General features: G+C 38.9%; 1 protein-coding gene across 1 annotated transcript; it reads left to right on the top strand.

Moving 5' to 3' along the window:
- The first annotated feature begins 2308 nt into the window (after positions 1–2308).
- LOC112606952 (olfactory receptor 8B4) lies at positions 2309–3286 on the top strand. Its single transcript, XM_025357928.1, has one exon. It carries the CDS (start codon positions 2325–2327, stop codon positions 3252–3254), a length of 930 nt encoding a protein of 309 aa, XP_025213713.1. The 5' UTR covers positions 2309–2324; the 3' UTR covers positions 3255–3286.
- The last annotated feature ends 20918 nt before the right edge of the window (positions 3287–24204 follow it).

Below are 24204 nucleotides of genomic sequence, written 5' to 3'. Positions count from 1 at the left end.
GGGGTTGTGCTTCTTTGCTTTAGGATTTTGGGGCTAGGTATAAATCAGAAGCAGCTTGCAGTTAATGCCTTTCCCATTTTTGAAGACTGGTTCTCCTTAAGAGATAACATTGGTTGTCCAGAAAGGTGGGCTTAAGGAGGGTGAAATACAGAGACTGTCCAAAAGGGGATGAAAGTCAGTGGATTTAGGAGACATTGGGGGCCAGAGGACCTGAAAAGATACTTCTGCTTTTTTTTTTTTTTTTTTTTTTTTGAGACGGAGTCTAACTCTGTCGCCCAGGCTGGAGCGCAGTGGCTGGATCTCAGCTCACTGCAAGCTCCGCCTCCCGGGTTCACGCCATTCTCCTGCCTCAACCTCCCGAGTAGCTGGAATTACAAACGCCCGCCACCTCGCCCGGCTAGTTTTTTTTTTGTATTTTTTAGTAGAGACGGGGTTTCACCGTGTTAGCCAGGATGGTCTCGATTTCCTGACCTTGTGATCCGCCCGTCTCGACCTCCCAAAGTGCTGGGATTACAGGCTTGAGCCACCGCGCCCCGCCTACTTCTGCTCTTTTTATCCAGTGATCATACAATTTGTTATCCAAGTCCAGATGCTTCTGAGAGTGAAAGGGTATGCTCTTAATAATTATACAGAGATAAGAGTGGAAGTCAGGACCGTCCCAGGCGAACTGGGATTATTTTAGGCAGCTTAGTGAAACTTACAAATGCAGATGCTCCCATGTCTTTGAATTTTTCTTAAAATATTCATCTAGCAGATCATATGGAGAGCAACTTTGTCATCTGAAAAATGGCAGGATTAAACCCTCACATCCATCTCCCATTATACTTTAAGCCTGCATGCCTAGAGAGTAACTCTGTGTATGGGTGTGTGTGTGTGTGTGTGTGTGTGTGTGTGTGTGTGTGCTTTCTTGCATATGTGTTGTGATATTTTAATCTCTTCATATATAGTAAAGGCCTGTCTGTGGCCCTTATTAGAGCTGCAAGTAGGTGGTGTTTGTGATGGAGGTGGTGTGATTTCTGTTCTGAGCAGCACATGGTCCAAGAAGCCTTTTGTCTGAGGTGCTCTCTGTAGATCTGATCTGACCTTTTTTGAGGGGTCCTACTCTCATAGCTCCCTGTGAAGATTTGGAGATGGTGACTAAGGTTGGGGTTATTCATCCTTAAATTCAAGCTTAGGCTCTGAGAGTTAATAAGAAAGGGAAAAATGAGTTCCCAAACTCAGCACTGAGTAACATGAAATCCCTGGAGTAGACGGAAAGTTTGAGTGGAACCCCCACTCCCAAGATGCTAGATAAGCACTGTTATCCAGGCTGTAAACAAAGTGCAATTCCTTCCCTATAGAGACAGATCTTGGAGAAATTCCCAGGGGAAACTGTGTCTAATCAGTTCCCTGAGATCGTCAAACAGCTTAAATTCCTCTGCGATACGACAGCTGGGGTTCTGGTCAAAATGAGAGTCCTTAGTTTTCTTTCCTGAAGTTGCTGAAACCATCTGGGAAAATCCACAAACAGAAACCGTGGTGTATTCCTTGAGCACCTTGAAGCCTGGGGTCTGTAAAAGCTCTGATTCTCAGCACCGAGGGAGTCAAAAGAGGTAATACGCAAGGTTGTGTGCTTTCTCCACAAGCAGCACCATTTTCTCTTTCTGGCTAATGGAAAAGGAGACGGCGTGAGGCCCAGCACTGAGTGGGGCCCAGGAAAAGGAAAGTGAAGGTCTGAATCCTGTCTTTCCTGATGGTCTCTTTGAAACCCGCAACCGAGGGCTCTGGGAAGCACGGATCCTGTCTCTGCTCTCAACACTGACCCTGAAGTGAGATGGAGTGGAGGATCTTTGAGGAGGCGGGGGTGGGGGGGGGATGTGCAGAGCCAGTACGGAAAACTCCTGGCTTTCTCTCCAAATGGAAATCCACTAGCTAGTTGGGAGATGGAGGCAGAGAATGGGAGGGCATCCTGGGGACCTTGAGAGCTCTGGTCTCTCAGCACCTGAGGCAGCGGCCCAGGTTGTACTCTTAGTTCTCAGGGTGTCTTTCTGAGAGTCCCCGGGCAGCCAATTCAGGTGTGTTGTCTCCCTCCTCATTTCTCAAGCAGAGACAGAATTCTTGGTAAGAGACGCTAGCTTGAATTCATGATCGGCCCAGCAGAGCTGAAATCCTCTCACAGACACGTCCATACCTCAGGGTGGGCAGGTGTGTAGATGAGGGAGGACGGAAGAGAGGGCATCCGCACACTGGCTGGTCTGCTAGAGCCTTCCTCCCTTAGCCATGCTTATGCCTGTCATGACTCTGTGTTTTGCCCTCTGTTTCCCCAGACAACTCGCCAGGAGAGAATGACTCTGAGAAACAGCTCCTCAGTGACTGAGTTTATCCTTGTGGGATTATCGGAACAGCCGGAGCTCCAGCTCCCTCTTTTCCTTCTGTTCTTAGGGATCTATGTGCTCACTGTGGTGGGCAACCTGGGCTTGATCACCCTAATTGGGATAAATCCGAGCCTTCACACCCCCATGTACTTTTTCCTCTTCAATTTGTCCTTTATAGATCTCTGTTATTCCTGTGTGTTTACCCCCAAAATGCTGAATGACTTTGTGTCAGAAAGTATCATCTCTTATGTGGGATGCATGACTCAGCTATTTTTCTTCTGTTTCTTCGTCAATTCTGAGTGCTATGTGTTGGTATCAATGGCCTATGATCGCTATATGGCCATCTGCAACCCCCTGCTGTACATGGTCTCCATGTCCCCAAGGGTCTGCTTTCTGCTGATGTTTGGTTCATATGTGGTAGGGTTTGCTGGGGCCATGGCCCACACTGGAAGCATGCTGAGATTGAGCTTCTGTGATTCCAACGTCATTGACAATTATCTGTGTGAAGTTCTCCCCCTCTTGCAGCTCTCCTGCACCAGCACACATATCAATGAGCTGGTATTTTTCATTGTTGTTGGAGTAATCATCATGCTATCCAGCTTAAGCATCGTCATCTCTTACGCTTTGATACTCTCCAACATCCTCCATATTCCTTCCGCAGAGGGCAGATCCAAAGCCTTTAGCACATGTAGCTCCCATATAATTGCTGTTGCTCTGTTTTTTGGGTCAGGGGCATTCACCTACTTCACAGCATCTTTTCCCAGCTCTGTGAACCATGGCAGATTTGCCTCAGTCTTTTATACCAATGTGGTTCCCATGCTTAACCCTTTGATCTACAGTTTGAGGAATAAGGATGTTAAACTTGCCCTGGGCAAAACCCTGAAGAGAGTGCCCTTCTAATGGGTCTCTCTGTATCACTGGCAACTGGTTCTTGGTAAGCATGATACTCAATTGTCTTTCAATCTATAGGTGGAATTTTAATCTTTCTCTTCAAAGAGAGTCTTCTCTCCACTTTTAAAAATTGAAAATCTCTTTTCTATACTCTCCTTGAGGATTATACTATTTTGCAACACTTAAATTGGCTGATTGCATGCGAGTTAGCACCTAAGAAATGCCTTTTGTTTACTGAACTCTGTATTAGGCCCAAGAGATGAGTAAGATGAGGCTCCGTGCCTTCCATTCTTTTCTTGGTAGGCTAAATGAGTTTTTCTGAGCAAGAGTGTTTCTGGCTGGAACAAGGGGCAGGTGATGGTATAAAGGTTGAGGAACATTTTCTCTTTAGTTACATGAGCAGACTTATTAAAGATCAAAGGTAGATACCTTGTTGCCAATGCTAATATAATCTTCCAGCCCTTCAGGAGGTTGGTTGGTCAGGAAGATCATAAACCCTTCTTTTCATATACATGTATGTACATAAGAGAAGCCCTCATGCAAGAATTTTCTGTGCTCTGCTGTGTAAGGGTAAATCAAATCCAAATCTTTTATTTCAAAGTTTTAAAACTTCTGGGCCTTGGAATGGTAATCAGGGGTAAGTGATCCTGTGTAATTGACCCAATTTCTTTGGCTCTGGAGACTCAGGTTGAAGAAAAAACAAAGAAGAACTCCACAGATTTGCATGATCTGTAAAATGTGGCCTCTGTCTTGCTCTGGAGATACTGAGCACACTATTGGATTTTAGGAATATTGCTTATTCTTTTAAGTGGATTTAGATTTTACAGTTCTGACAACGTGTGTGTGTGTGTGTGTGTGTGTGTGTGTGTGTGTGTGTGTGTGTGTATTACAATTAATCAATACAGAATCAGAAAGAAAGAGAAGTCATATTACACTTCCCACTCTCAGGCAGTCTGGAAGGGATCTGGATTTTGAGTGCAGAAGACCACTCTGAATTACTCTGCTAAAGGTTCTGCTGTTCTACAATGAAGAGCTTGGTCCTCCAGCTTGTGGCCAGGAGACATTCTGAGAGCAGGGCGGAGAAGCACTCGCAGCACAGGGCTGACCGACAGGAGACGTGAGACAAACTCTATCTTCTCCAAGTCTGTTAGAGGAAGAAGATCTTTGGAGGAAAAAAATTTTGATACCTGGGTTATGCCTTGATTATGATAATTATGACAATTAACAGTTACTCAGCTTGCACTATGTGTTTGTGCGCTGTTTGAGATATCTTAAATATATTAATTCATTTATTGGAATTGATTTAATACCTTACTCAACCACTGCTGGTCAGTCCTCTGGGCCTTGCTGAATCCCACCCTCCAGTGGACTGTCTGTGTCTAGGTCCATGGGGGTCTTGGGATATTAGAAAAGAATCAAGAATAAGGAAGGATAAAAGTAAATCTACTTTGATATGGAAAAAGAAAAAAACCCAATTACCATTGGTATAAATAAGTGGGAACAAGAACTAAGTCAGGGCATAGGATATGAATGGAAAGGAACAATTATGTAATCAATGCATTAAAGTCCAAGAATAACTTTCCCTGCATTCACTTCATATTGGCACTGGGGTGAGTAGCCGTGAAGGTATGTTTGACTTAATCAGACACTGGCTTGGATCTTTTGGAAAGAAGTTCCTTTGTGACTGAGGATCTGACATGATAAACACTCAGAGTGACTTTCTTGGCTCTTGTAACAGTCAAATAAGAGCATCTATTGCTCCCACAGAAAATACAACATTAAATAAGTTCAGAAGGTCTGCACTTCTGTCTCAAACCAAAGATGGATCATCTTGCATATTGTTTTGGGTTGACATTAAGGAATTGTTTGTTCTCACAGTGTTAAACAAATAGAAACAGGGTTGAGGGCTGTTGCATTCCAGTAACAGAGACGTAATTTGAAACTGAGTGTCAGATCTGTCCTAAAGTGAGTCCTTCTGTCACAAGACCACAACTCTGTCATCTCCTCACATCATGACGTTTTAATTTCTAGGAAGACTACTTTTTTCTCTTTAGGAAGCATTCTTAAGGTTGAGATTCTTTTAGGTTCAGTTCTTGGTGTCCTTTTCTTCTGGGCTCTTCCTGAGGCATCTCTCTGACTCAGGTGACTTCAACAACCATGCATTTGATGGTGACTTTCAAATCTATAACTCTGACCCTTAGCTACAGTCAGAATCTGTAATCAGTTGTAAATTGGAAACATGCAAGTATTGCTAACATTGATGTTCAAACAGAATTATGTAACGATTAAGTGATGACATAGTTTTGGAGTATCAGGAGGAGTAAACTGTTGTCTCTCACATTTCTAACCATGTGGGAGAAGACAGGTAAGTGGCCCTCCAAGTAGGAAGAGCAAGAGTACAAGGAGAACTTCCAGTGGATCTTTGGAAGGAAAAGGAGGTCGTTTCCCTGCACTCATGAGGCAGATGAGAGGATGTCCGTGGCTGACTCAGCATTAACTCTCAGCTTAGATGCATAGCACCCTTTCTCCCTTCACACTTCCACAGCAGAAATGTATCATTTACAAACTACTTCAGCTGCTGGTAACAAAAGTCCGATTGCAGTGACTGAAACATGTAAGTGTTTATTGTCCTCCAACATAAACGGCATCCAGAGGTGGGCAGTCCAGGACTGATTTGACAGTGCTGAGCCATCAAGCACTCAGTCTCTATCTTTTTTCTCTTCTGTCTAGCTAGAGATTTCATTCTCAATAATGCATCATGAATTCCAGATGGCCACCAGAGCTCTTAAGTTTTGTCCATATTTCAAGCAGCAGGAAGACACAGGGGTGAGCATAAGCAAATGCATACTTCACCTATTTAATGTATGACTGCTACTGAAAAGTTATTAGCACCCTGCCTGCAAAGGAGGCTGAGAAACTTAGCATTTCACTTGATAACATTATCATCCTTAAAAAGTAGAATTTTGTTGCTAAGGAAGAAGGTGCTAACATGGCTATTGTGTAGACCACTAGCAGTATCCACCAAAGGATAGAATACCACTTGCCAGGAGGGAACAATTCAGAAGTGAATACACTCTCTCTGTATTTTTGCTTTCTTACTTGGTCCACTCCATGAAAGAAGGTTAGATTAATTGGACAGGTAAGATTGAAAGAGACTGACAAGTTGATCATTGATGGAAATGTGCCCAGCGTCTTCATCACCAAACCATTGGTACTAATGTAAGGCAAGCTCATGGTGAGGACAATCCAGATCTGAGCTATTTCAATCCCAACCTCTACTCCTGTCTCCTACTGGGTTAAGTTAGAGTCCGGGTTCTGAGAGGGACGTGTGAGTCCTGACATCTTTGCCTCTTCAGCATGGCTATGAATAAAGATGCAATGGTATTTTCATCCTCTTTTGGCTCCACTCATTCTCACTAATCAGACCCACAGGAAAGCGGGAGTGAGTGATTAATATTGCCAAATCTCCCACATTAGAGCTGTCTCTGCACTTTTAGCACAAGGACTTCTGGTAATTGAAGCTCTCATTTTCTTATGATTTGAAATGACCCCTCTTGCTCTGGTAGTGGGTTATTGGAAACCATGCGAAGAATAGACTGTCTGAGAGGACACGAAGTGCAACTCAAATAGGGCTCTACTCGTTAATTTTAGGTGTTAACTTGACTGAATAAAGGAACACCTAGGGAACGGCTGGGTGTGTGAGCGTGAGGGTGTTTCCAGAGGAGGTTGGCATGTGAGTTAGTGGACTGAGTGGGGGAAACCTGCCCTCAATGTGAGTGGGCATTATCTACTCTGCTGGGGGCCCAGATAGAACAGAAAATGCAGAGAAAAGGGTTTCCTCTCTGTCTCGGAGCTGGGAAACTGTTCTCCAGTCCTTGGACATCAGAACTCCAGGCTCTTTGGCTTTGGGACTCCAAGACTAACACCAGTGGTCCCTGGATTCTCAGGTCTTTGGGTTTGGACTGAGAGTTACCCCATTGGCTCCCGTGGTTCTGAGGTTTTCACACGTGGACTGATCCACACTGCTGGCATCTCAGAATCTCCCGTTTGCAGACAGCTTGTCATAGAAATTTTCAGCCTCCATAATCATTTGAGCCATTTTTCCTAATAAATCCCCTCCTATCTATCTATCTGTCTACCTAATCCACATTTATATCTCTGAGCTATCATATCCAGTTGATTTTTTCTCTCTGGAGAACCATGACTAAAATGCAAGGGCCATGGACAGAGGGCTCATTGTGAGCTAATAAGGAAATTTGACAGGAAAATTTAGGCTAGGGGACTCACAATTTCACAGAATAGCATGTGGAAGATATGAACAGAGAAAATCGTATTCCGGTTGATGGCAAATAGGGTTTGGTACTATCTGTGATTTCAGGTATCTACTGGAGTCTTAGAATATATTCCCTGAGAATAAGGGGGGACTGTGTATTAAATGACACCCATGTGAGGCAATGTATTTGTTAACTAGCTAGATTTAGCCATTCTACATTGTAAATGTACTTCAAAACATCACGCTGTATGTGATAAATACACACAATTTTATCTATTTTTAAAAGGTAAATGTTCTAACTTGTTTGTTAAAAGAACACGAGTCAGGTTGGATCAAAGAGCAGAATACAACTCCATGTGGCATACAAGAAACCCATCTACAATCAGGTGATTCAGAAAGATTGAAAATTAAATGGTGGTTAAATAAATAACAGGTAAATATAAACAAACAAGCAAACAAACACGCTGAATTTCAGTCAGAATGGAAATTCAGTCAAAAAATGTTAAATGCAAAAGCTTTATAATGTTATAGGATACGATTTACAATAAATATGTAATAGTTATGACTTTCTATGCACCAAAAAGTAAAACATCAGGAGCTACAAGAGAAATAAACATTATTGGAAGGGAACTTTAAATTACAGCTTTTAGTCTGTGATAAAGCAGGTTTATAGAAAAAGATAAAAGATGTGGAAAATGTCAAAAAGACAATAGAGAGATAAATCTAATTACATACACAAATTAGTTTTTTCTATATAAACATCCAATTTTTTATGTGTATGTGTGTGTGTATGTGTAGTTCTGTGTCCTAGATATTAAAAACATACCTTTTAATCAAAGGGTCAAAAAACAGTCACATAAAGAATGAATATTAGGTCACAAAAGCAAACCTCAATAAATTTGATATATTAAAAATAGTCCCACCAATGTTCTTTGATCATCATGCAATAAAACTAAAGCGTAATTATATAATTAGAAAGCAAAAATACTTTATTACTTTGATATTTAACATTTTCTTTTAAGCTACTTGTAAGTCAAAGAAAAAATATAAAATTGCAGAATGCCTAGAAAAAAGCTATGAAGATGTAACCTTTTATAATTTATGAGACAGTATACAGCTTAAACAGAAAAATAATTTTAAATGCTATATTAAACAAGCAATAAATATAAATAAATTAAACCATTAACTTAATGGGTCAGAAAAAGACATAGTAAAATTAAAAGAAAACAGAGTAGGAATTAATAAAGTTAAAATCAGAAAATATTGAATTTGAAAACAAAAACAGTAGAGATAATAAATACATTCAAGAGCTTGTTCTTTCAACGTTAGTAATATATATCAGCTGCTATCTATCCTAATTCAGAGAAAAAGAAGAAAGAAAAAATAAGAAATTACAAAGAGAGAAAACCATAGAAATAGAGGATATTAAAATAAGGACATTTTTGAGCATTAGTCAAGTGAAATAAAAGGCCTGAATGAAATGGACTATTTTTTGGAAAAATATAAATTAAAAAAAATGAATTATCGATCAGATAGAAAATCCAAAGAGTCAGTTCCATAGGAGCAATGGAAAAAGTTGTCAGAGTTATATCACAAAAATTACTTGTCCCAAATGGTTTCGCAGGAGAAGTCTACCACAGAAGAGATAATTCCAATAGTATTTAAACTGGTTCAGAGCTTAGAGCAGAAAAAAAACTCCCTCCAAAGTCATTTTTACAAAGTGAACACAAAATTTGAAGATTGCATACACAAAAAGAAAACCACAGACAAATATTACTTTGGAATATCGACACAAAATACTAAATAAAATATTAGCAAACATTCAGCAGCAGAAAAAAGAATTATCATATCCAAGTGGGATTTATTCCATAGATGCATGGACGATTCAACATTAGGAAATCTACTAATATATTTTAAAACACAGCTGAGGATAAAAATCAAGTGATCATTTCCATACATGCTAAAAAGATATTTATTCAAATTTATCACCCATTATTGATTAAATTTGCTTTATAAAATAGGACTTGGCCAGGCGCAGTGGCTCACGCCTGTAGTCCCAGCACTTTGGGAGGCCGAGGCGGGTGGATCGCGAGGTCAGGTGATAGAGACCATCTGGCTAACACGGTGAAATTCCGTCTCTACTAAAAATACAAAAAAAATTTAGCTGGACGTGGTGGCTGGTGCCTGTAGTCCCAGCTACTCGGGAGGCTGAGGCAGGAGAATGGCGTGAACCCGGGAGGCGGAGCTTGCAGTGAGCTGAGATCGCGCCACTGCACTCCAGCCTGGGCGACAGAGCCAGACTCCATCTCAGAAAAAAAAAAAAAAAAAAAAAAAAAGGACTTGATAGAACTACTTTGAAGTTTGTACCTTTTTTTTTTTTTTTCCTTTTCTAACCTAGAGCTAAAAACTTTGTTGGCTCTTTTTCCTTTTATTTCTAAGAATCTGACATTCATCAAAGTACTCTTGGTCTTTGAGAAAAATTCACAGAATTTTATTTTTTATATTATATTACTAATATAATCATGGCATACTAGGTGTAGCATAACATTGTTACTGCCTTGTTCATGTGTATTTATAGCTTCTCTTATCTTCTAGCTATTTCCAAATTTTGAATAAATATTCTGGGCTCCATAATTGATAGAGTGAAAAACACAGCATACTATCTTTAGCTAAGGACCAAAGGGCTGTCTACAGAATGAATTTTCTTTGTTTTCTCAACTGCAGACAGTTTCCTAGCACAAACGATCTTCTAATCCTGAAACGGTGTGGAGCAGATTGAATACCTTTCCATGTAGCTCCCACCACTTGTCGTGCTTCTTAGAAGGCAGAAATAACGTGCATTCTGTTGGCTATCATCTTTTACAGAGGAGTAAATTGATATTCAGAATTAAGGAATCTGCTGAAGGTCCCCCAGAAGGTGGCAGATTCCATTTTTAAATCTTTCTTTATCTGGCTCCAACTGCTGTGCTTTTTTTTGCACCAAGACACATTGCATTCCAGAAAGGAGTGGAAAGAAATAGTATGAAACAGAGAAATAGAAAAGTAGAGAATGGCAATCTGGAGAAATAACTGGCAATCAACATTAAAGAGTGATCACAGAAATGGTGTTCCAAATCCCTATATGTGAGAAATAATCTGTGTGGATTTAGACGCCAAAGTGGACACATGCAGGTATCCTTAAAGAGTTTGTCCCCACGGCTAGAAGAATAAAGTTTGCTACAAAGAAACATTTAATCATGGTTTGTTTTCAACAGTAGCTCTCACAGTGAAGCCAACCTCATTCTGGGAATGTGTCACTCTTTAGAAACATTGTGTACAGTTAAAATAAAAGACATCATCATGTTACTTTATATATTGAAATAAGTACAAACAATTTCGTAATACAACTTAGTAATACAAATTGTTCTGGTGAGAATAGGCAAAAGATAGATACTATATTCTTAACATCATTTATTCCAACAAGTTGAAAGTAAGGCTATTATTTCTTTGGTATATATAGTCTTAGAGATTTGTAAAGTTTATATTTTTATCAAATGATTTAAAGATGATTATAAACACTGTTTTATAGGAATACATTTAGACCATAGACTATACAGCTATTGTATAATCATGAATTCACCTAATTGTTCACTCATTCAGCAAACATTTATTGTGCTCCTAATATGTTCTACGTCTTGGAATAGAACAGTAAGCAAAACAACAAAAATACTTAGAGCTAGCATTACAGTGATCTATTATATTGGAATTTTTTGCTTATATTTGTGTGTATGACTTATGCTGTACTTGCCATGTCTTAGCCATTCTTCTCCTTTGTACAATAGAGAAAGTGCTTAACAAGTTTTGCAAATTAAATATGCTCGACCGGTTTAAATTTTGCTCCAAAGGTCAGATTTTTAAAAAAGTTTATGTTTTAACAAGGAGTTTACATTTTCATGTAAGGAGTTATGTAAAATCCATGGCTATACATGTTAGGGGCCAGAGAAAGATGTGAAAAACGAAATCTCAAACAAAATTTTCTTTTTTTTTTTGGTTTATGCAATGTTACTGAATCACCAGCACAACCTAGTGGCTGCTTAAGTGAATTGCCTGGTTCGGTGTCAATTTTTTTTTCCTCTGGTTATGTTTTCATTATTGTACTGACCAGGCATTTTAAAAAAGTATATTTTAAAAAACACATTACAATTTTATAAGCATTATAAAATTAAAACACATAACTTTTTGTAAGATAAATATAGGCGTTTTCAACATACTGTATGCACTGCTCTTCTAATACCAATGTGATTAGAAAATGTGTCTCTCCATAATAATTAATTTCCACCAAGAAGACTGTTGTGCACTTTTAAATGATGATCTTTATCTCCTACAGGAATATAAGGATTTTGTGAATTAAAAACAATTGCTGTTTTACTTATTTGCAACATTTTGAAGGGTTTAGTGGGTTTTAAAAGTCATTGATGAGTTAATAGAGTCTAGGAAAGTTATCTTTGTCCGATCTATGATATTTATAATCTGAGGATTGGAAAAGACACTTCCTTCAAGTGATCATGACTAGAAATATCCAGGCAAAAGCTAAATGATCATCTGACAGAGATGTTTTAAAATATATTTCACCAGGCACAGGCATATTTGCACTAGTGTTTGCAGGAGTGTTTAACCTCTAATCTCAAGATATTAAAACCACAGATAATTCATTAAAATAGATAATTTTCATCTCCCTGCGCTCCCACTAACTAATGCAGGAATCCAACTCCTCTGACGTCCCTTTAAGAATTTCTGAGAGTCTCCAAAAACATCTGATTGTGCTCAGGAACCAGTTGCCTCACCAGCAGTGCCCTAGTCTTCCAGGCATCCATTGACTGACCTTCTCCTGCAGCCTCCTCCTTCCCCCAAAGTCAGAGGAGGTAGACTGCTCTGGAGGGGGAAGGGGGAGAAAGGGACTCAGTGCTCATTCCCTGGCATTTCTGTCAGCTCAGCCTGCTGCCCTCTCTCTCCTGGGCTCAAGAACAGTACGTGGAATACAGACACATTCCCCAAGGCTCTGTTACCAGCTCCTGACACAGAATTCCACCTTTTTGGCCCCTCATTTCCCACCTCCTATGCTTATCTGTCACTTCTTGGATGGTGGGCAATTTTATTCCTATCCCCTAGCATTGTCATAGTCATCTGTATTTTGGAGTGTACTTTTTCTACTTGTTAAAAAAATTAATCATTTATCCATGCAAAAAAACATTGTTGAAGTGAGCACCAACAAGGTACTAGGCCTTACGTTTGGCACTGGGGATTTAGCACTGAACAGTGCAGACATCTTCCTACTTCTCAACAGAGCATCTGTGTTTATTCTGACAAGTAACAGAAAGCAACTGTAGGAGTTGATGGAAAGAATATTGGGGATGCAAAGTAATTTGGAGTGGGTTGTAAAACCATACTTGCAGAATTGTAAGAACCAAGATATCCCCAGAGGCCAAGACCAGGACATATTTCAGCAAGAACAGTCTGGCCAAAATGCCACACCCCTGCTACATGCATCTGACACTATCCTTGGATCTTGCGGAAGCCATGCAAATGGTTCTCAATGGTTCCATTTGTTTGTATCATTGTAGATGAATTTCTCAGGTGGGAGCATGCACGTAGGTCCTGCTGACCTAGGTCAAGGTTCCTGTTTTCTGGCTGCCAGGTGGTATGAGGAGGGGCCTTGTCTCCTACATGGTTTCTGCAGTGGGAAAATGGGCGTTGAGTCCCTCCAACATGACACTGAATGGAGGATTTCCCCCAAAAGACACAAGTTCATACATTTGACTCACATTTTTAACTCTGGCTATAACTTATGGCTTATTTACATAATATCAACTGTAACATTTGGGGGTGTTGTTCTTGCTGTCTTTCATTGCATGTGATTAAATCATATCAAGGATTCAGGTCATTTCTCCCAAACTGATATTTCATTTATTTTCATATATTTAAGGTGCTTTTTATTTCTGGTCGAAGCATTGAGTATTGGTGGAACTGAATACTAAGATGGCTGGCAAAGTAGAAATCTAATCTCCAGAGGCTCAGCTCCAGTATCATAAAGAAAAGTATATTCCTTCACAAATCTGAAAAAAACAAGAAATGGGGAAAGGATTCCCTATTTAATAAATGGTGCTGGGAAAATTGGCTAGCCATAAGTAGAAAGCTGAAACTGGATCTCTTCCTTACTCCTTATACGAAAATTAATTCAAGATGGATTAGAGACTTAAATGTTAGACTTAAAACCATAAAAAGCCTAGAAGAAAACCTAGGTAATACCGTTCAGGACATAGGCATGGGCAAGGACTTCATGTCTAAAACACCAAAAGCAACAGCAACAAAAGCCAAAATTGACAAATGGAATCTAATTAAACTAAAGAGCTTCTGCACAGCAAAAGAAACTACCATCAGAGTGAACAGGCAACCTACAGAATGGGAGAAAATTTTTGCGATCAACTCATCTGACAAAGGGCTAATATCCAGAACCTATAAAGAACTCAATCAAATTTACAAGAAAAAAACAAACAACCACATCAAAAAGTGGGCAAAGGATATGAATAGACACTTCTCAAAAGGAGACATTCATACCGCCACCAGACACATGAAAAAATGCTCATCGTCGCTCACCATCAGAGAAATGCAAATCAAAACCATAATGAGATGCCAGTTAGAATGGCAATCATTAAAAAATCAGGAAACAACAGGTGCTGGAGAGGATGTGGAGAAATAGGAACACTTTTACACTGTTGGTGGAACTGTAAACTAGTTCAACCATTGTGGAAAACAGTGTGGTGATTCCTCAAGGATCTAGAACTAGAAATACCATTTGATCCAGCCATCCCATTACTGGGGTTATACCCAAATGATTATAAGTCATGCTGCTATAAAGACACATGCACACGTATGTTTATTGTGGCACTATTCACAATAGCAAAGAGTTGGAATCAACCCAAATGTCCATCAGTGACAGACTGGATTAAGAAAATGTGGTGCAGGCCGGGCGCGGTGGCTCACGCCTGTAATCCCAGCACTTTGGGAGGCCGAGGCGGGCGGATCACAAGGTCAGGAGATCGAGACCACGGTGAAACCTCGTCTCTACTAAAAATACAAAAAATTAGCCGGGCGCGGTTGTGGGCGCCTGTAGTCCCAGCTACTCGGGAGGCTGAGGCAGGAGAATGGCGGGAACCCGGGAGGCGGAGCTTGCAGTGAGCTGAGATCCGGCCACTGCACTCCAGCCTGGGCGACAAAGCGAGACTCCGTCTCAAAAAAAAAAAAAAAAAAAAAAAAAAAAAAAAAAAAAAAAAAAAGAAAATGTGGTGCATATACACCATGGAATACTATGCAACCATTAAAAAGGATGAGTTTGTGTCCTTTGTAGGGACATAGATGCAGCTGGAAACCATCATTCTCAGCAAACTATCACAAGAACAGAAAACCAAATACCACATGTTCTCACTCATAGGTGGGAACTGAACAATGAGATCACTTGGACACAGGAAGGGGAACATCACACACTGGGTCCTATTGTGGGGAGGGCGTGGGGGAGGGATAGCATTAGGAGATATACCTAATGTAAATGACGAGTTAATGGGTGCAGCACACCAACATGGCACATGTATACATATGTAACAAACCTGCACGTTGTGCACATGTACCTTAGAACTTAAAGTAAAATAAAAAAAAAAAAAAAGAAAAGAAAAGTATATTCCTAGAGTCAAACCATAAAGGAAAAGAAAAAGAATAGGTGTATGGATTTGGACAGAGAGGAAACCGTATACATATGCCTAATGATTTATGTATCGGTTTACTCATTACATTAAAAAATAATAACAGAGGACTGAGATTAACCTACTCATTCATTAAAGCAGGACAGATCAAATACATTTTCAGATATCTGTACAAAAAGTGCTATCTAGGTGTATAAAAAATGAAGACTACCTTTATGTATGAAATAATCTCCAAAAGGTGTTGTGAAGTGGAAAAATCTGTCTTACACCACTGTTCCAGTCTAGCCTAGTTGGTCCGTATGGTGACTGCACAGATATCTGGGACTCCTCTTTACTAATCTTCTGAATCTACTCTTCCTGGGTCCTAAGTCTTACTCATTCTTCAGTTGTTTCTCAAGAAGTGATAGATAGGAAATAAAAAGCAAGTTGACAAACAGTGCGTACAGTATACTACTGTTTGTGTAAAATTTGTGGGATAATGCATGTGAATTTCATGATACAGTTATGCACTGCACAATGACGTTTTGGTTGATGACAGATTGCACATATGATGGTAGTCCCATAAGATTTTAACGGAGCTGAAAAACTCCTATCCCCTAGCAACGTCATAGTCATCAAAAGGTAAAGACATAGCACAACGCATTGCCCACATATTTGTAGTGATACTGGTGTAAACAAACCTACTGTGCTGCCAGTCATAGCAAAGGATAGCACATATTATGTACAGTACATAATACTTACTAATGAATGACTGCTACTGGTTAATGTATTAATCTTACTATACTCTACTCTTTTATCATTATTTTTGAGTGTACTTTTTCTTTTCTTTTCTTTCTTTCTTTCTGTTTTTTTTTTTTTTTTGAGGCAGAGTCTTACTCTGTTGCCCAGGCTAGAGTGCAGTGGCGCAGTCTCAGCTCACTGCCAGCTCCACCTCCCGGGTGCACGCCATTCTCCTGCCTCAGCCTCCCGAGTAGATGGGACTACAGGCACCCACCACCATGCCCGGCTAATTTTTTGTTTTGTTTTGTTTTTTTGTTTTTAGTAGAGACGGGGTTTCACTGTGTTAGCCAGGATGGTCTCGATCTCTTGACCTCGTGATCCGCCTGCCTCGGCTTCCCAAAGTGCTGGGATTACAGTAATCTAAGGTTAATTTATTATTGAAGAAAGAAAATATTTTAAGATAAATTTAGTGTAGCCTAAATGTACAGTGTTTATAAAGTCTATAGTAGTGTACAGTAATGTCCTAGGTCTCCACGTTCACCTGCCACTCACTCACTGACTCACCCAGAGCAACTTCCAGTCCCACAAGCTCCATTCATGGTAAGTACTCTATACAAGTGTACCATTTTAAATCTTTTATACCGTATTTTTACTGTACCTTTTCTATGATTAGATAGGTTTAGATACAGCAATACTTACCATTGTGTTACAATTGCCTGCAGTACAAAGTACAGTCACATGCTGTAGGAGTTTGTAGCCTAGAAACAAGAGGCTGTACCATGTAGCCTAGGTGTGTGGTAGGCTGTATTATTTAGGTTTGTGTAAATTCACTCTGTGATGTTTGCATAGCCACAAAATCACCTAACAACACATTTCTCAGAACATAGTCCTAGGCTCTAAGCAACATAGGACTGTATATCAACAAAATATCACTAATAGCATTGATAAAATAACTGGTAGCACTGGCTGCCTCCAGGGCGAACAACTAGCTGGCTGAGAGACAGGGACATAAAGGAGACTTTCCGCTGCATATCCTTTTTGAATCGTTTGAATTTTGAACCATATCATTGCATCATGGACTTAAATCATTTTTTAAAAACCCACAATACTAAGAAGCTGTATTTTCCTTATAGAATATGATTATATATATATACACACACACACACACACACACACACATATAGACAGAGAGAGAGAGAGCTAAGTTTAGAGAGATGGTGGTGGTGATAAGAGAATGTGGTAAAAGAAAGCTCTTCAGGGGAAACAGCATCGAGGGAAGAAACAGTGAAAAGCCTAAGAGGGAAGAGAGAATGTGTGACATCCTAAACAGTGCTTTCCTCAAGAAAAATATCTACTGATATGAGAACATGTTCATGATATCAAGAGATTTAAAAAAAACAGAGTAAAAAATTTCCCCCGGCTCCAAGAATCAGCAGGAAAGGTTTTGAGATGTGTGAATAATGTAGAGTCATAGACAACAGCAAAAATTATTATGTGGGGACTACAGGTGCTGAAGACTTTCAGCTGATGAGATGTGGAGGATATTGAAGAGGATCAGGGCATAAGAAATGAAACTAATGAAATGAAGCTAAGGACTGGCCTCTAGTATGCTAGTGGCAAGAATTCAATCTTGTTTATCATTTTCTATGGTCCTATTAAAAACAGATCTTGGCTTTTTTTTTTCTGGTCTTTATCACCCTATCACTAAATATATGCAGTTGCTTCTTGATTTTTCAGTGTTAGGCCTCAATAAAAAGTCAACTGACTTTCAGTTTAGGATATTAGAATTAACTTCATTTTCTACCTCCCTTCAACACAAATATACTTCCTATTCTCTTTATTCTCCCAATACAGTTTATTTTTTTCTAGTTGGATTCATATTCAGTGTTTACATAATTATAAGAATGTAAATGCTTTGCATATATAAACACTACAATGTGCTATGATCATTTTTCTTTCACTAACTTTGTTCTTTCTAGAATATTTATGGTTTTGGTTTTTCATTCAGTTTTCTATGTACTTAAAACAAATTCATCTTAATACTCTCCCTCTGATGTTTAAATCATCTTTCCATACTTACAAAATTTGGTGTTCAAAAGCAAATATACATAACTTAAATATAATAAAAGTTTCCATCTTACCCATATAAAGTTTAAAATAAGTTTTTCTAAATGGAGGGCAGCTCCGTAAAATAATAAACTTGGACCCAAAACCCTTTTCTTACGTTGCTCTGTCATCTCCAACACATGCTGTTCGACATCAGTGTGGCCAAAGAGGGAGCATCGTGAGAGAAGATGGAAGTGAAGTTTTTTGTGGGTTTGGAACTGACACACTTGATTTCCACTTATCCTCCATGACGGGAACTCAGTTATGGCTGTGCTTAAGCAAAAGGGACTCTGGGAAAAGTATTCTAGTTTTGTGATCAGGAAGAAGATAAAATGAGTTTGTGGAGCATCCAGCCTGCCCACACTTTGTATGTCTTGACCACACCTGGCATGTCTGAAAGTGTCCTTATTTTATACTCATATTTCAATGATACAGTAACATTCAGTATGTGAACTGCCAATTATTTCCCTCATTTTTAGTATAGTACTTCTCCACACTCAAGTGCATTCTATTCTGGAGATGCTTCATTTTCCATCTCTACAGAATAAACCTCCAGTCTTCTACTGGGGTGTAGGAGGATCACTCTTCTGGATGCACCGAGTAGAGGAGAGAATCTGGGGATCTGCCTACTTCTGTAACAGACTTTCAAGCCGCCCTCCTGTTTTTATGTTCACCATCACCCCTACTTTCAGAGGTGAGCTGTGCCACCACATTACTGAGCATGTGAGACATGCTATGACATAATCTGGATATCTGCTTCCACTATGGAGCTCTGAATTCAGCTTTGTGGGAATCACCGAGTCAGTTACTGATTATCACTGTGCCTTCTAGCTTTCTGATTTTTTTTCCTGCTGTCTTTCCCCTGTGTTCTTGTCCCAGTAAGTTAATGAAACATGCTTGTGCTTCTGCCTTTTAATGCCTTCATTAACATTTTAGTGGCCTTTCAGAAAGTAGCAGTGGTTAAAATGGATGAGTTCAACTGTATTTCTCTAACCCAAAGTCCTCTGGCTAAATTTCTAAGGTGAAGTCTGTGCGCACACAAAGCCTGCACAATTCTGTCTATTGGCAAAAACCCTCCTCTCCTCAGTTAATATGCCTTTGCTTAGATAAAGGATCCTTGAGATCTAAACTCCACAAGTAAGGTATCTGATTATTTTGGAACTTTTACTTATTCATTTCATGAAATAAACATCCGTAGAGGATTTAAGTATCAAGACTCTCTGAACATAAAAGGAGATAACATACAGATCTGCCCTTTAGTCTAATTGAAGAAGCAACAGAAGAAACAGAATTGCACAACTTATGGGTAACTGGTATTAACAACGCTAAGCTCTTTTATTAACTTACCTTTTAAAATCTCTATACAAGTATCTGTGTTTTACACAGGAATAAATCGAGGCTTAGTTTAAATGCTTTTGCCCAAGTTGCAAAAACTAATGACAGAGCCAGGATTCAAATACAGATCTTTCTTAATGTAAAATTTATTTCTGCTACAGTGCTATTCATAAAAATGGAAGTAAGCATTGCCACAGAAATTTGCACAAGGTACAATAGTGCAATATATTAAGAGTCTTTTAATTCTAAGTGATTGCTTTTCAGTAATTACTTTTGGTAATTCAGGTTTAACAAACCTGAGCCAAATCAGTTTAAACAAAAAAGTTCATTTAATTGGAAAGTCCAAGTAATGAAGGTCAGGCGAGCCTCCACATTGGGGCTTAACCTGGGAGAATTCTTAGCTTCGCTCAGAAAAGAATTCCAAGATGAGCCAGTGGTAGTAGACAGCACCTTTTATTAAAGTGGCAATGTATAGCAGCAGCAGAGGCACCGCTCCTTGTGGAGCAGGGCTACTCAGAGGCAGCGTGCGCTGTGCAGCAGCTCAGAGGTAGGTCTGCAGTCATCTTTATACCTACATTTAATTGCATGCAAATTAAGAGATGAATTATTCAGAAATTTTTAGAAAAGGGGTGATGACATTGGGTGTTGCCATGGCAATGGTAAATTTTCATGGCACTGGTGGACATGTCTTATGGGGAAGTGCTTTTGGTGCCTCTTTCCTGCTTCAGTCAGTCTTCAATCTATATGAAGGGCAGCTCCCTAAAATAGTAAATGGAGTCGAGTCCTGCCTCCTAGGGACACATTTTGCTTCAGATTTGTCTGGATCCAAGGGGTCACAGGGGTTGTGCCTCTTTTTCAATTTTTCTGATGTACTTGAATCTATGTGGCTTTTTCTTAGACAGATTTCTCCACCTCTAGACGAGAAGACCCCATTCTGCTCCTTATGAAAATGTGTCTCCACCTTTATTCCTCTCAGCCATGGAAAGAGCCACTTACAATAAAACTGTCAGAAAAACAGAACAAGATAGAATGTTCTCAATTTAGCAAAAGAAACTTATTAAAAAACTATATCTTGCATCATAGTTAATGGTTGAAGACTGAATACTTTCCCCAAAAGACTGGAAACAAACTAAGATTATTCTGCCTCCTCTATGTTTGGTGAAGAGCCTAGTTTGTTGAAATATGACAGAAAAATGAATTAAAATGCCAACAGATTGAAAAGGAAGAAGACAAATAAGCATTGTTCACCTAAAATAATTGCTTATGTAGAAAATTCTTAAAAAATTACAGAACAAAAATACTAGAGCTAAAAAATGAATTTAGGTCTCAGGATACAAGGTCATTAAACATAAATCAATTGTATTTCTATATACTAGCCACAAAAATTTGGAAAGTTATATTAATACATCATTTATAATAGCATCCCAAACTAACTTAGGAATAAATTTAATGAAATATGTGCAAATGTCTAAACTGAAAACTTTAAAACCTTGCTCTGAGAAAGAAAAAGTAATATAAATAAATGCAAGATACATGATATTCATGGAATGGAAGATACAGTATTATTAACACGTCCATCTATTAGATCTATAGATTTAATGCAATCCCAGTACAAACATTGTCTCAACATGTTCAAAATTCTCAGAAAAAATAAGTTTTAAACTTGAAGTTTAAATTAACTTTTAAACTGGAAGTTAAACCCTACCACTGCCAATCAAAGAAGATGGTTAAAAAAAAAAAAAAAGAGAGGCAATTTCAGAGAGGCAATTTCTATAAAATTTGTATTCCATGTATATTTTCTCTGGAAATTAATAGAACATTTTTCAATCAAAATGAGGAAGAAGACTATTATAGTTGAGAGGAATGTAAGGAGAATTAAAAATTAAATGTAATGGAGTAACCTGGATGACCTGGAACAGAAAAAATGACATTAGATAAACACTGAGGCTATATAAATACAGACTTTAGTTAATGATAATGTAACAACATTGGCTTATTAATTATAATAAGTGTACCATACTAAGGTAAGATTTAATATTAGGGGAACTGAGAGTGGGGTATATGATAACTCTCTGTACTATATTCGCAGTTTTTCTATAAATCTAAAACTATTCTAAAAAATGAAGTTCACTTTAAAAATGGAGAGATAAATGAAGAAACAGGAAAACATAGAGTCAAGAAAACAGGTTACCTAACACAGGTATGAGATGAAGAGAATTCCCAGAAAGATGGTGACAAGAGATCTCAAAATGTTAGATTTTCAATAAAGCTAGAGGAATCCTGTTAACATTGTAGTAGGTCACAAGTTTCTTAGGATGAGATTTTTGAGAAGATGAAAATTTGAAATATCAGCTAACATCATATGGCTACAACTATATATGGTGAGAAAAGATACATACAAAAGGAGAAGAGGTCATGAGGATAATTCAAAGAAATCATAGACTATCAAAGCAAAGGAGAGCCCTTCAAAATATTTGCTTCATGGAAAATGAAAAGGAAATAAAATAAAAATGATTCTGGTGTCTGATCTATTATCTGTAAATAGTGTTTAAAATTGTGTTAATAATGCAACTACTCAATATTTATCTAGCCAAATTTATAATTATAAACCATATTGCAAGGAGAAGATATGTGTGTGTGTGTGTGTGTGTGTGTAGTGAGAAGGAGGTTACAAAGAGCAAATTCTTTTATTCCATAAGAACCCACATTAGTAAACCAAGTGTAATCCAATCAGGAGGTGAAGAGAGACTTATAAAAGCAATGTATTAGACAGGAAAGACCAGAGCAAGATTTCAAAGAGATAGCTTCTCTGGGACATGGAGCCTGGATGAAGAAGAAGAGTGAGGAGGAGATTCTTAGATTTAGTAACCTGGGTGATCATGAAAGTAATCTAGACAATAATGAACAGAGAAGGAGCGGTTCTGGAAATCGTAAGAAAATTCTGACTACAGTTTGGGACACTTTGAACTTGAGGCACATAAATACACATAAAATAAAAGTGTTCAGGGAGCAGGCAGGGAAAATGTTCACATTTTGTATATATAGATGAATATGAATGAGGAGGAGAACAAACACATACCAGACTCTTTCCATATTCCAGGCAGTGTTCTAATACTTTCCAGGTACTAAATCATTTAACCCCCAAGGCAATCAATTACTATTATCATCTTACAGAGGAGGAAATAAGGGTGAAAGAAGTTACATAACATCTAAAATCTCACAGTTAGAAAGTGGAGAAATAGTCTAGATTTAAATGGAGATAGTCTGACTTAGCTACAAAGTAGCTAAATAGTCTCTTATCTACTTTGTTACAAATATCTTTATAGAGGAGAAATCCACAACCATGTATAGTGTCAAAGCTATAATCTACTATTTTACTAACACAGTCCCAAAGGCATGTAGGAAAGTAGTAGAAATGGCAAGTGACTGTATCCCTGGACTTTCCTTTTGTAGTGCTGTGCATAGACTCCAGGGGAAAATGAAGTGACAAAGGGAGCATTCACTCTTCTGCATCAGAGCCTGGATTTTCTGACATGAAATTATAAACTGAGTGAGACCTTTGAGTATGGAAGGATTGAAGGGTAGGTCTGTGACACAGGATATACACACAGGCTCAGTAATATAAACCTTTAAGAGGCTCATCCAACTTTAGAGGAAATTGCAATAGAAATAATCATTCTCTGGGCTTTGAATCACTTTCTCCAGAACTGTAGGGCATGAAACAAATTCTCATTCAAGCCATTTAGGCTTCAAAAGTTGTTTTACTGCTTGCTTGTGAAGAGGGCCTTCTGGGCAAGTTTTCAAATAGAAGTCGTGGAAAATTCTCCAAATAACTCTTCTAGCTTGTCAGAGACTGAAGACTGTGTTGATGGCTCTTGCCTGCTGCATCATCAGATTTGCCCCCTTCCAGACAATGGGAAAGAAGGGCCCTCGAGGTCTAGCATCGGTAAGGTCTCTAGGAAAAATGACGAATGTCTAAATCATCTTTGTCTTGCCAATTTCCTTCCAAACCCATAAATCAAAGATTCTAGGGGAATACTCTGGAGACAGCCCTGGCTGGATGGAGGAAGTGCTGAAACTGCAAAAGGTCTACAAGCAGTTTTCTCTGGTTAGAGACCTACAAAAACTGACATGGGGGAGGGAGAGAAGAGGGAAGGACAATCTGGACTTTCAGGCCGTGGGGGACCACCTCAGGAAGTCTTCCTCCTTGGATGCCTTGCTGTAAGTCTTTAGACAACCCTGAGCTGACAAACCAGCAGATCCAGCTCTCCCTCTAGTGACAAAGAGGGAGGATCTGTCATTAATGTTATTGCCTGCTTCTGTTCTTATAGATCATATCATGAAATGAATGGCAGTAGAAAATAACTCTTTAGTGACTGAGTTTATCCTTGTGAGATTAACAAACTCCAGCTGCCCCAGTGTTTCATTCTTAATGTAGTCCCCGTGGGGAGAATTTGAACATAATTTCATGTCCCTAAATTCTCACCTTCATACCCCCAGGCGCTTTTTCCTCTTCACTCTATCCTTCGTTGATGTCTGCTATTCATTTGTCTGTACCACAAAAATTCCAATGGGCTTTATCTCAGAGAGGAACATCATCTCTTTTGCGGGATGGCCAATTCAGTTATATTTCTTTTACATCTTTGTCAAAGAACCTAAAAGTGGGGTCTTTGTGGGAATAATGTTCTCAGCCAAGATGCTTGTAGTTGAGAGATAATGGACTAGTTGTTGATGTGAAACTAGAAAAATGCACATGGCCCTAGAAAGGTTTGATTTTAGAATGGGATAAACA

This window comes from Theropithecus gelada, chromosome 14, assembly GCF_003255815.1.
Source record: "Theropithecus gelada isolate Dixy chromosome 14, Tgel_1.0, whole genome shotgun sequence".
NCBI classification, from domain to species: domain Eukaryota; kingdom Metazoa; phylum Chordata; class Mammalia; order Primates; family Cercopithecidae; genus Theropithecus; species Theropithecus gelada.
Note: the sequence above shows the minus strand (reverse complement) of the source record. Positions and strands in the feature narration are given on the sequence as shown.

Excerpts from the sequence above, each read along its gene's own strand:
- LOC112606952 (XM_025357928.1), top strand. The coding sequence starts at position 2,325 with ATGACTCTGAGAAACAGCTCCTCAGTGACTGAGTTTATCCTTGTGGGA.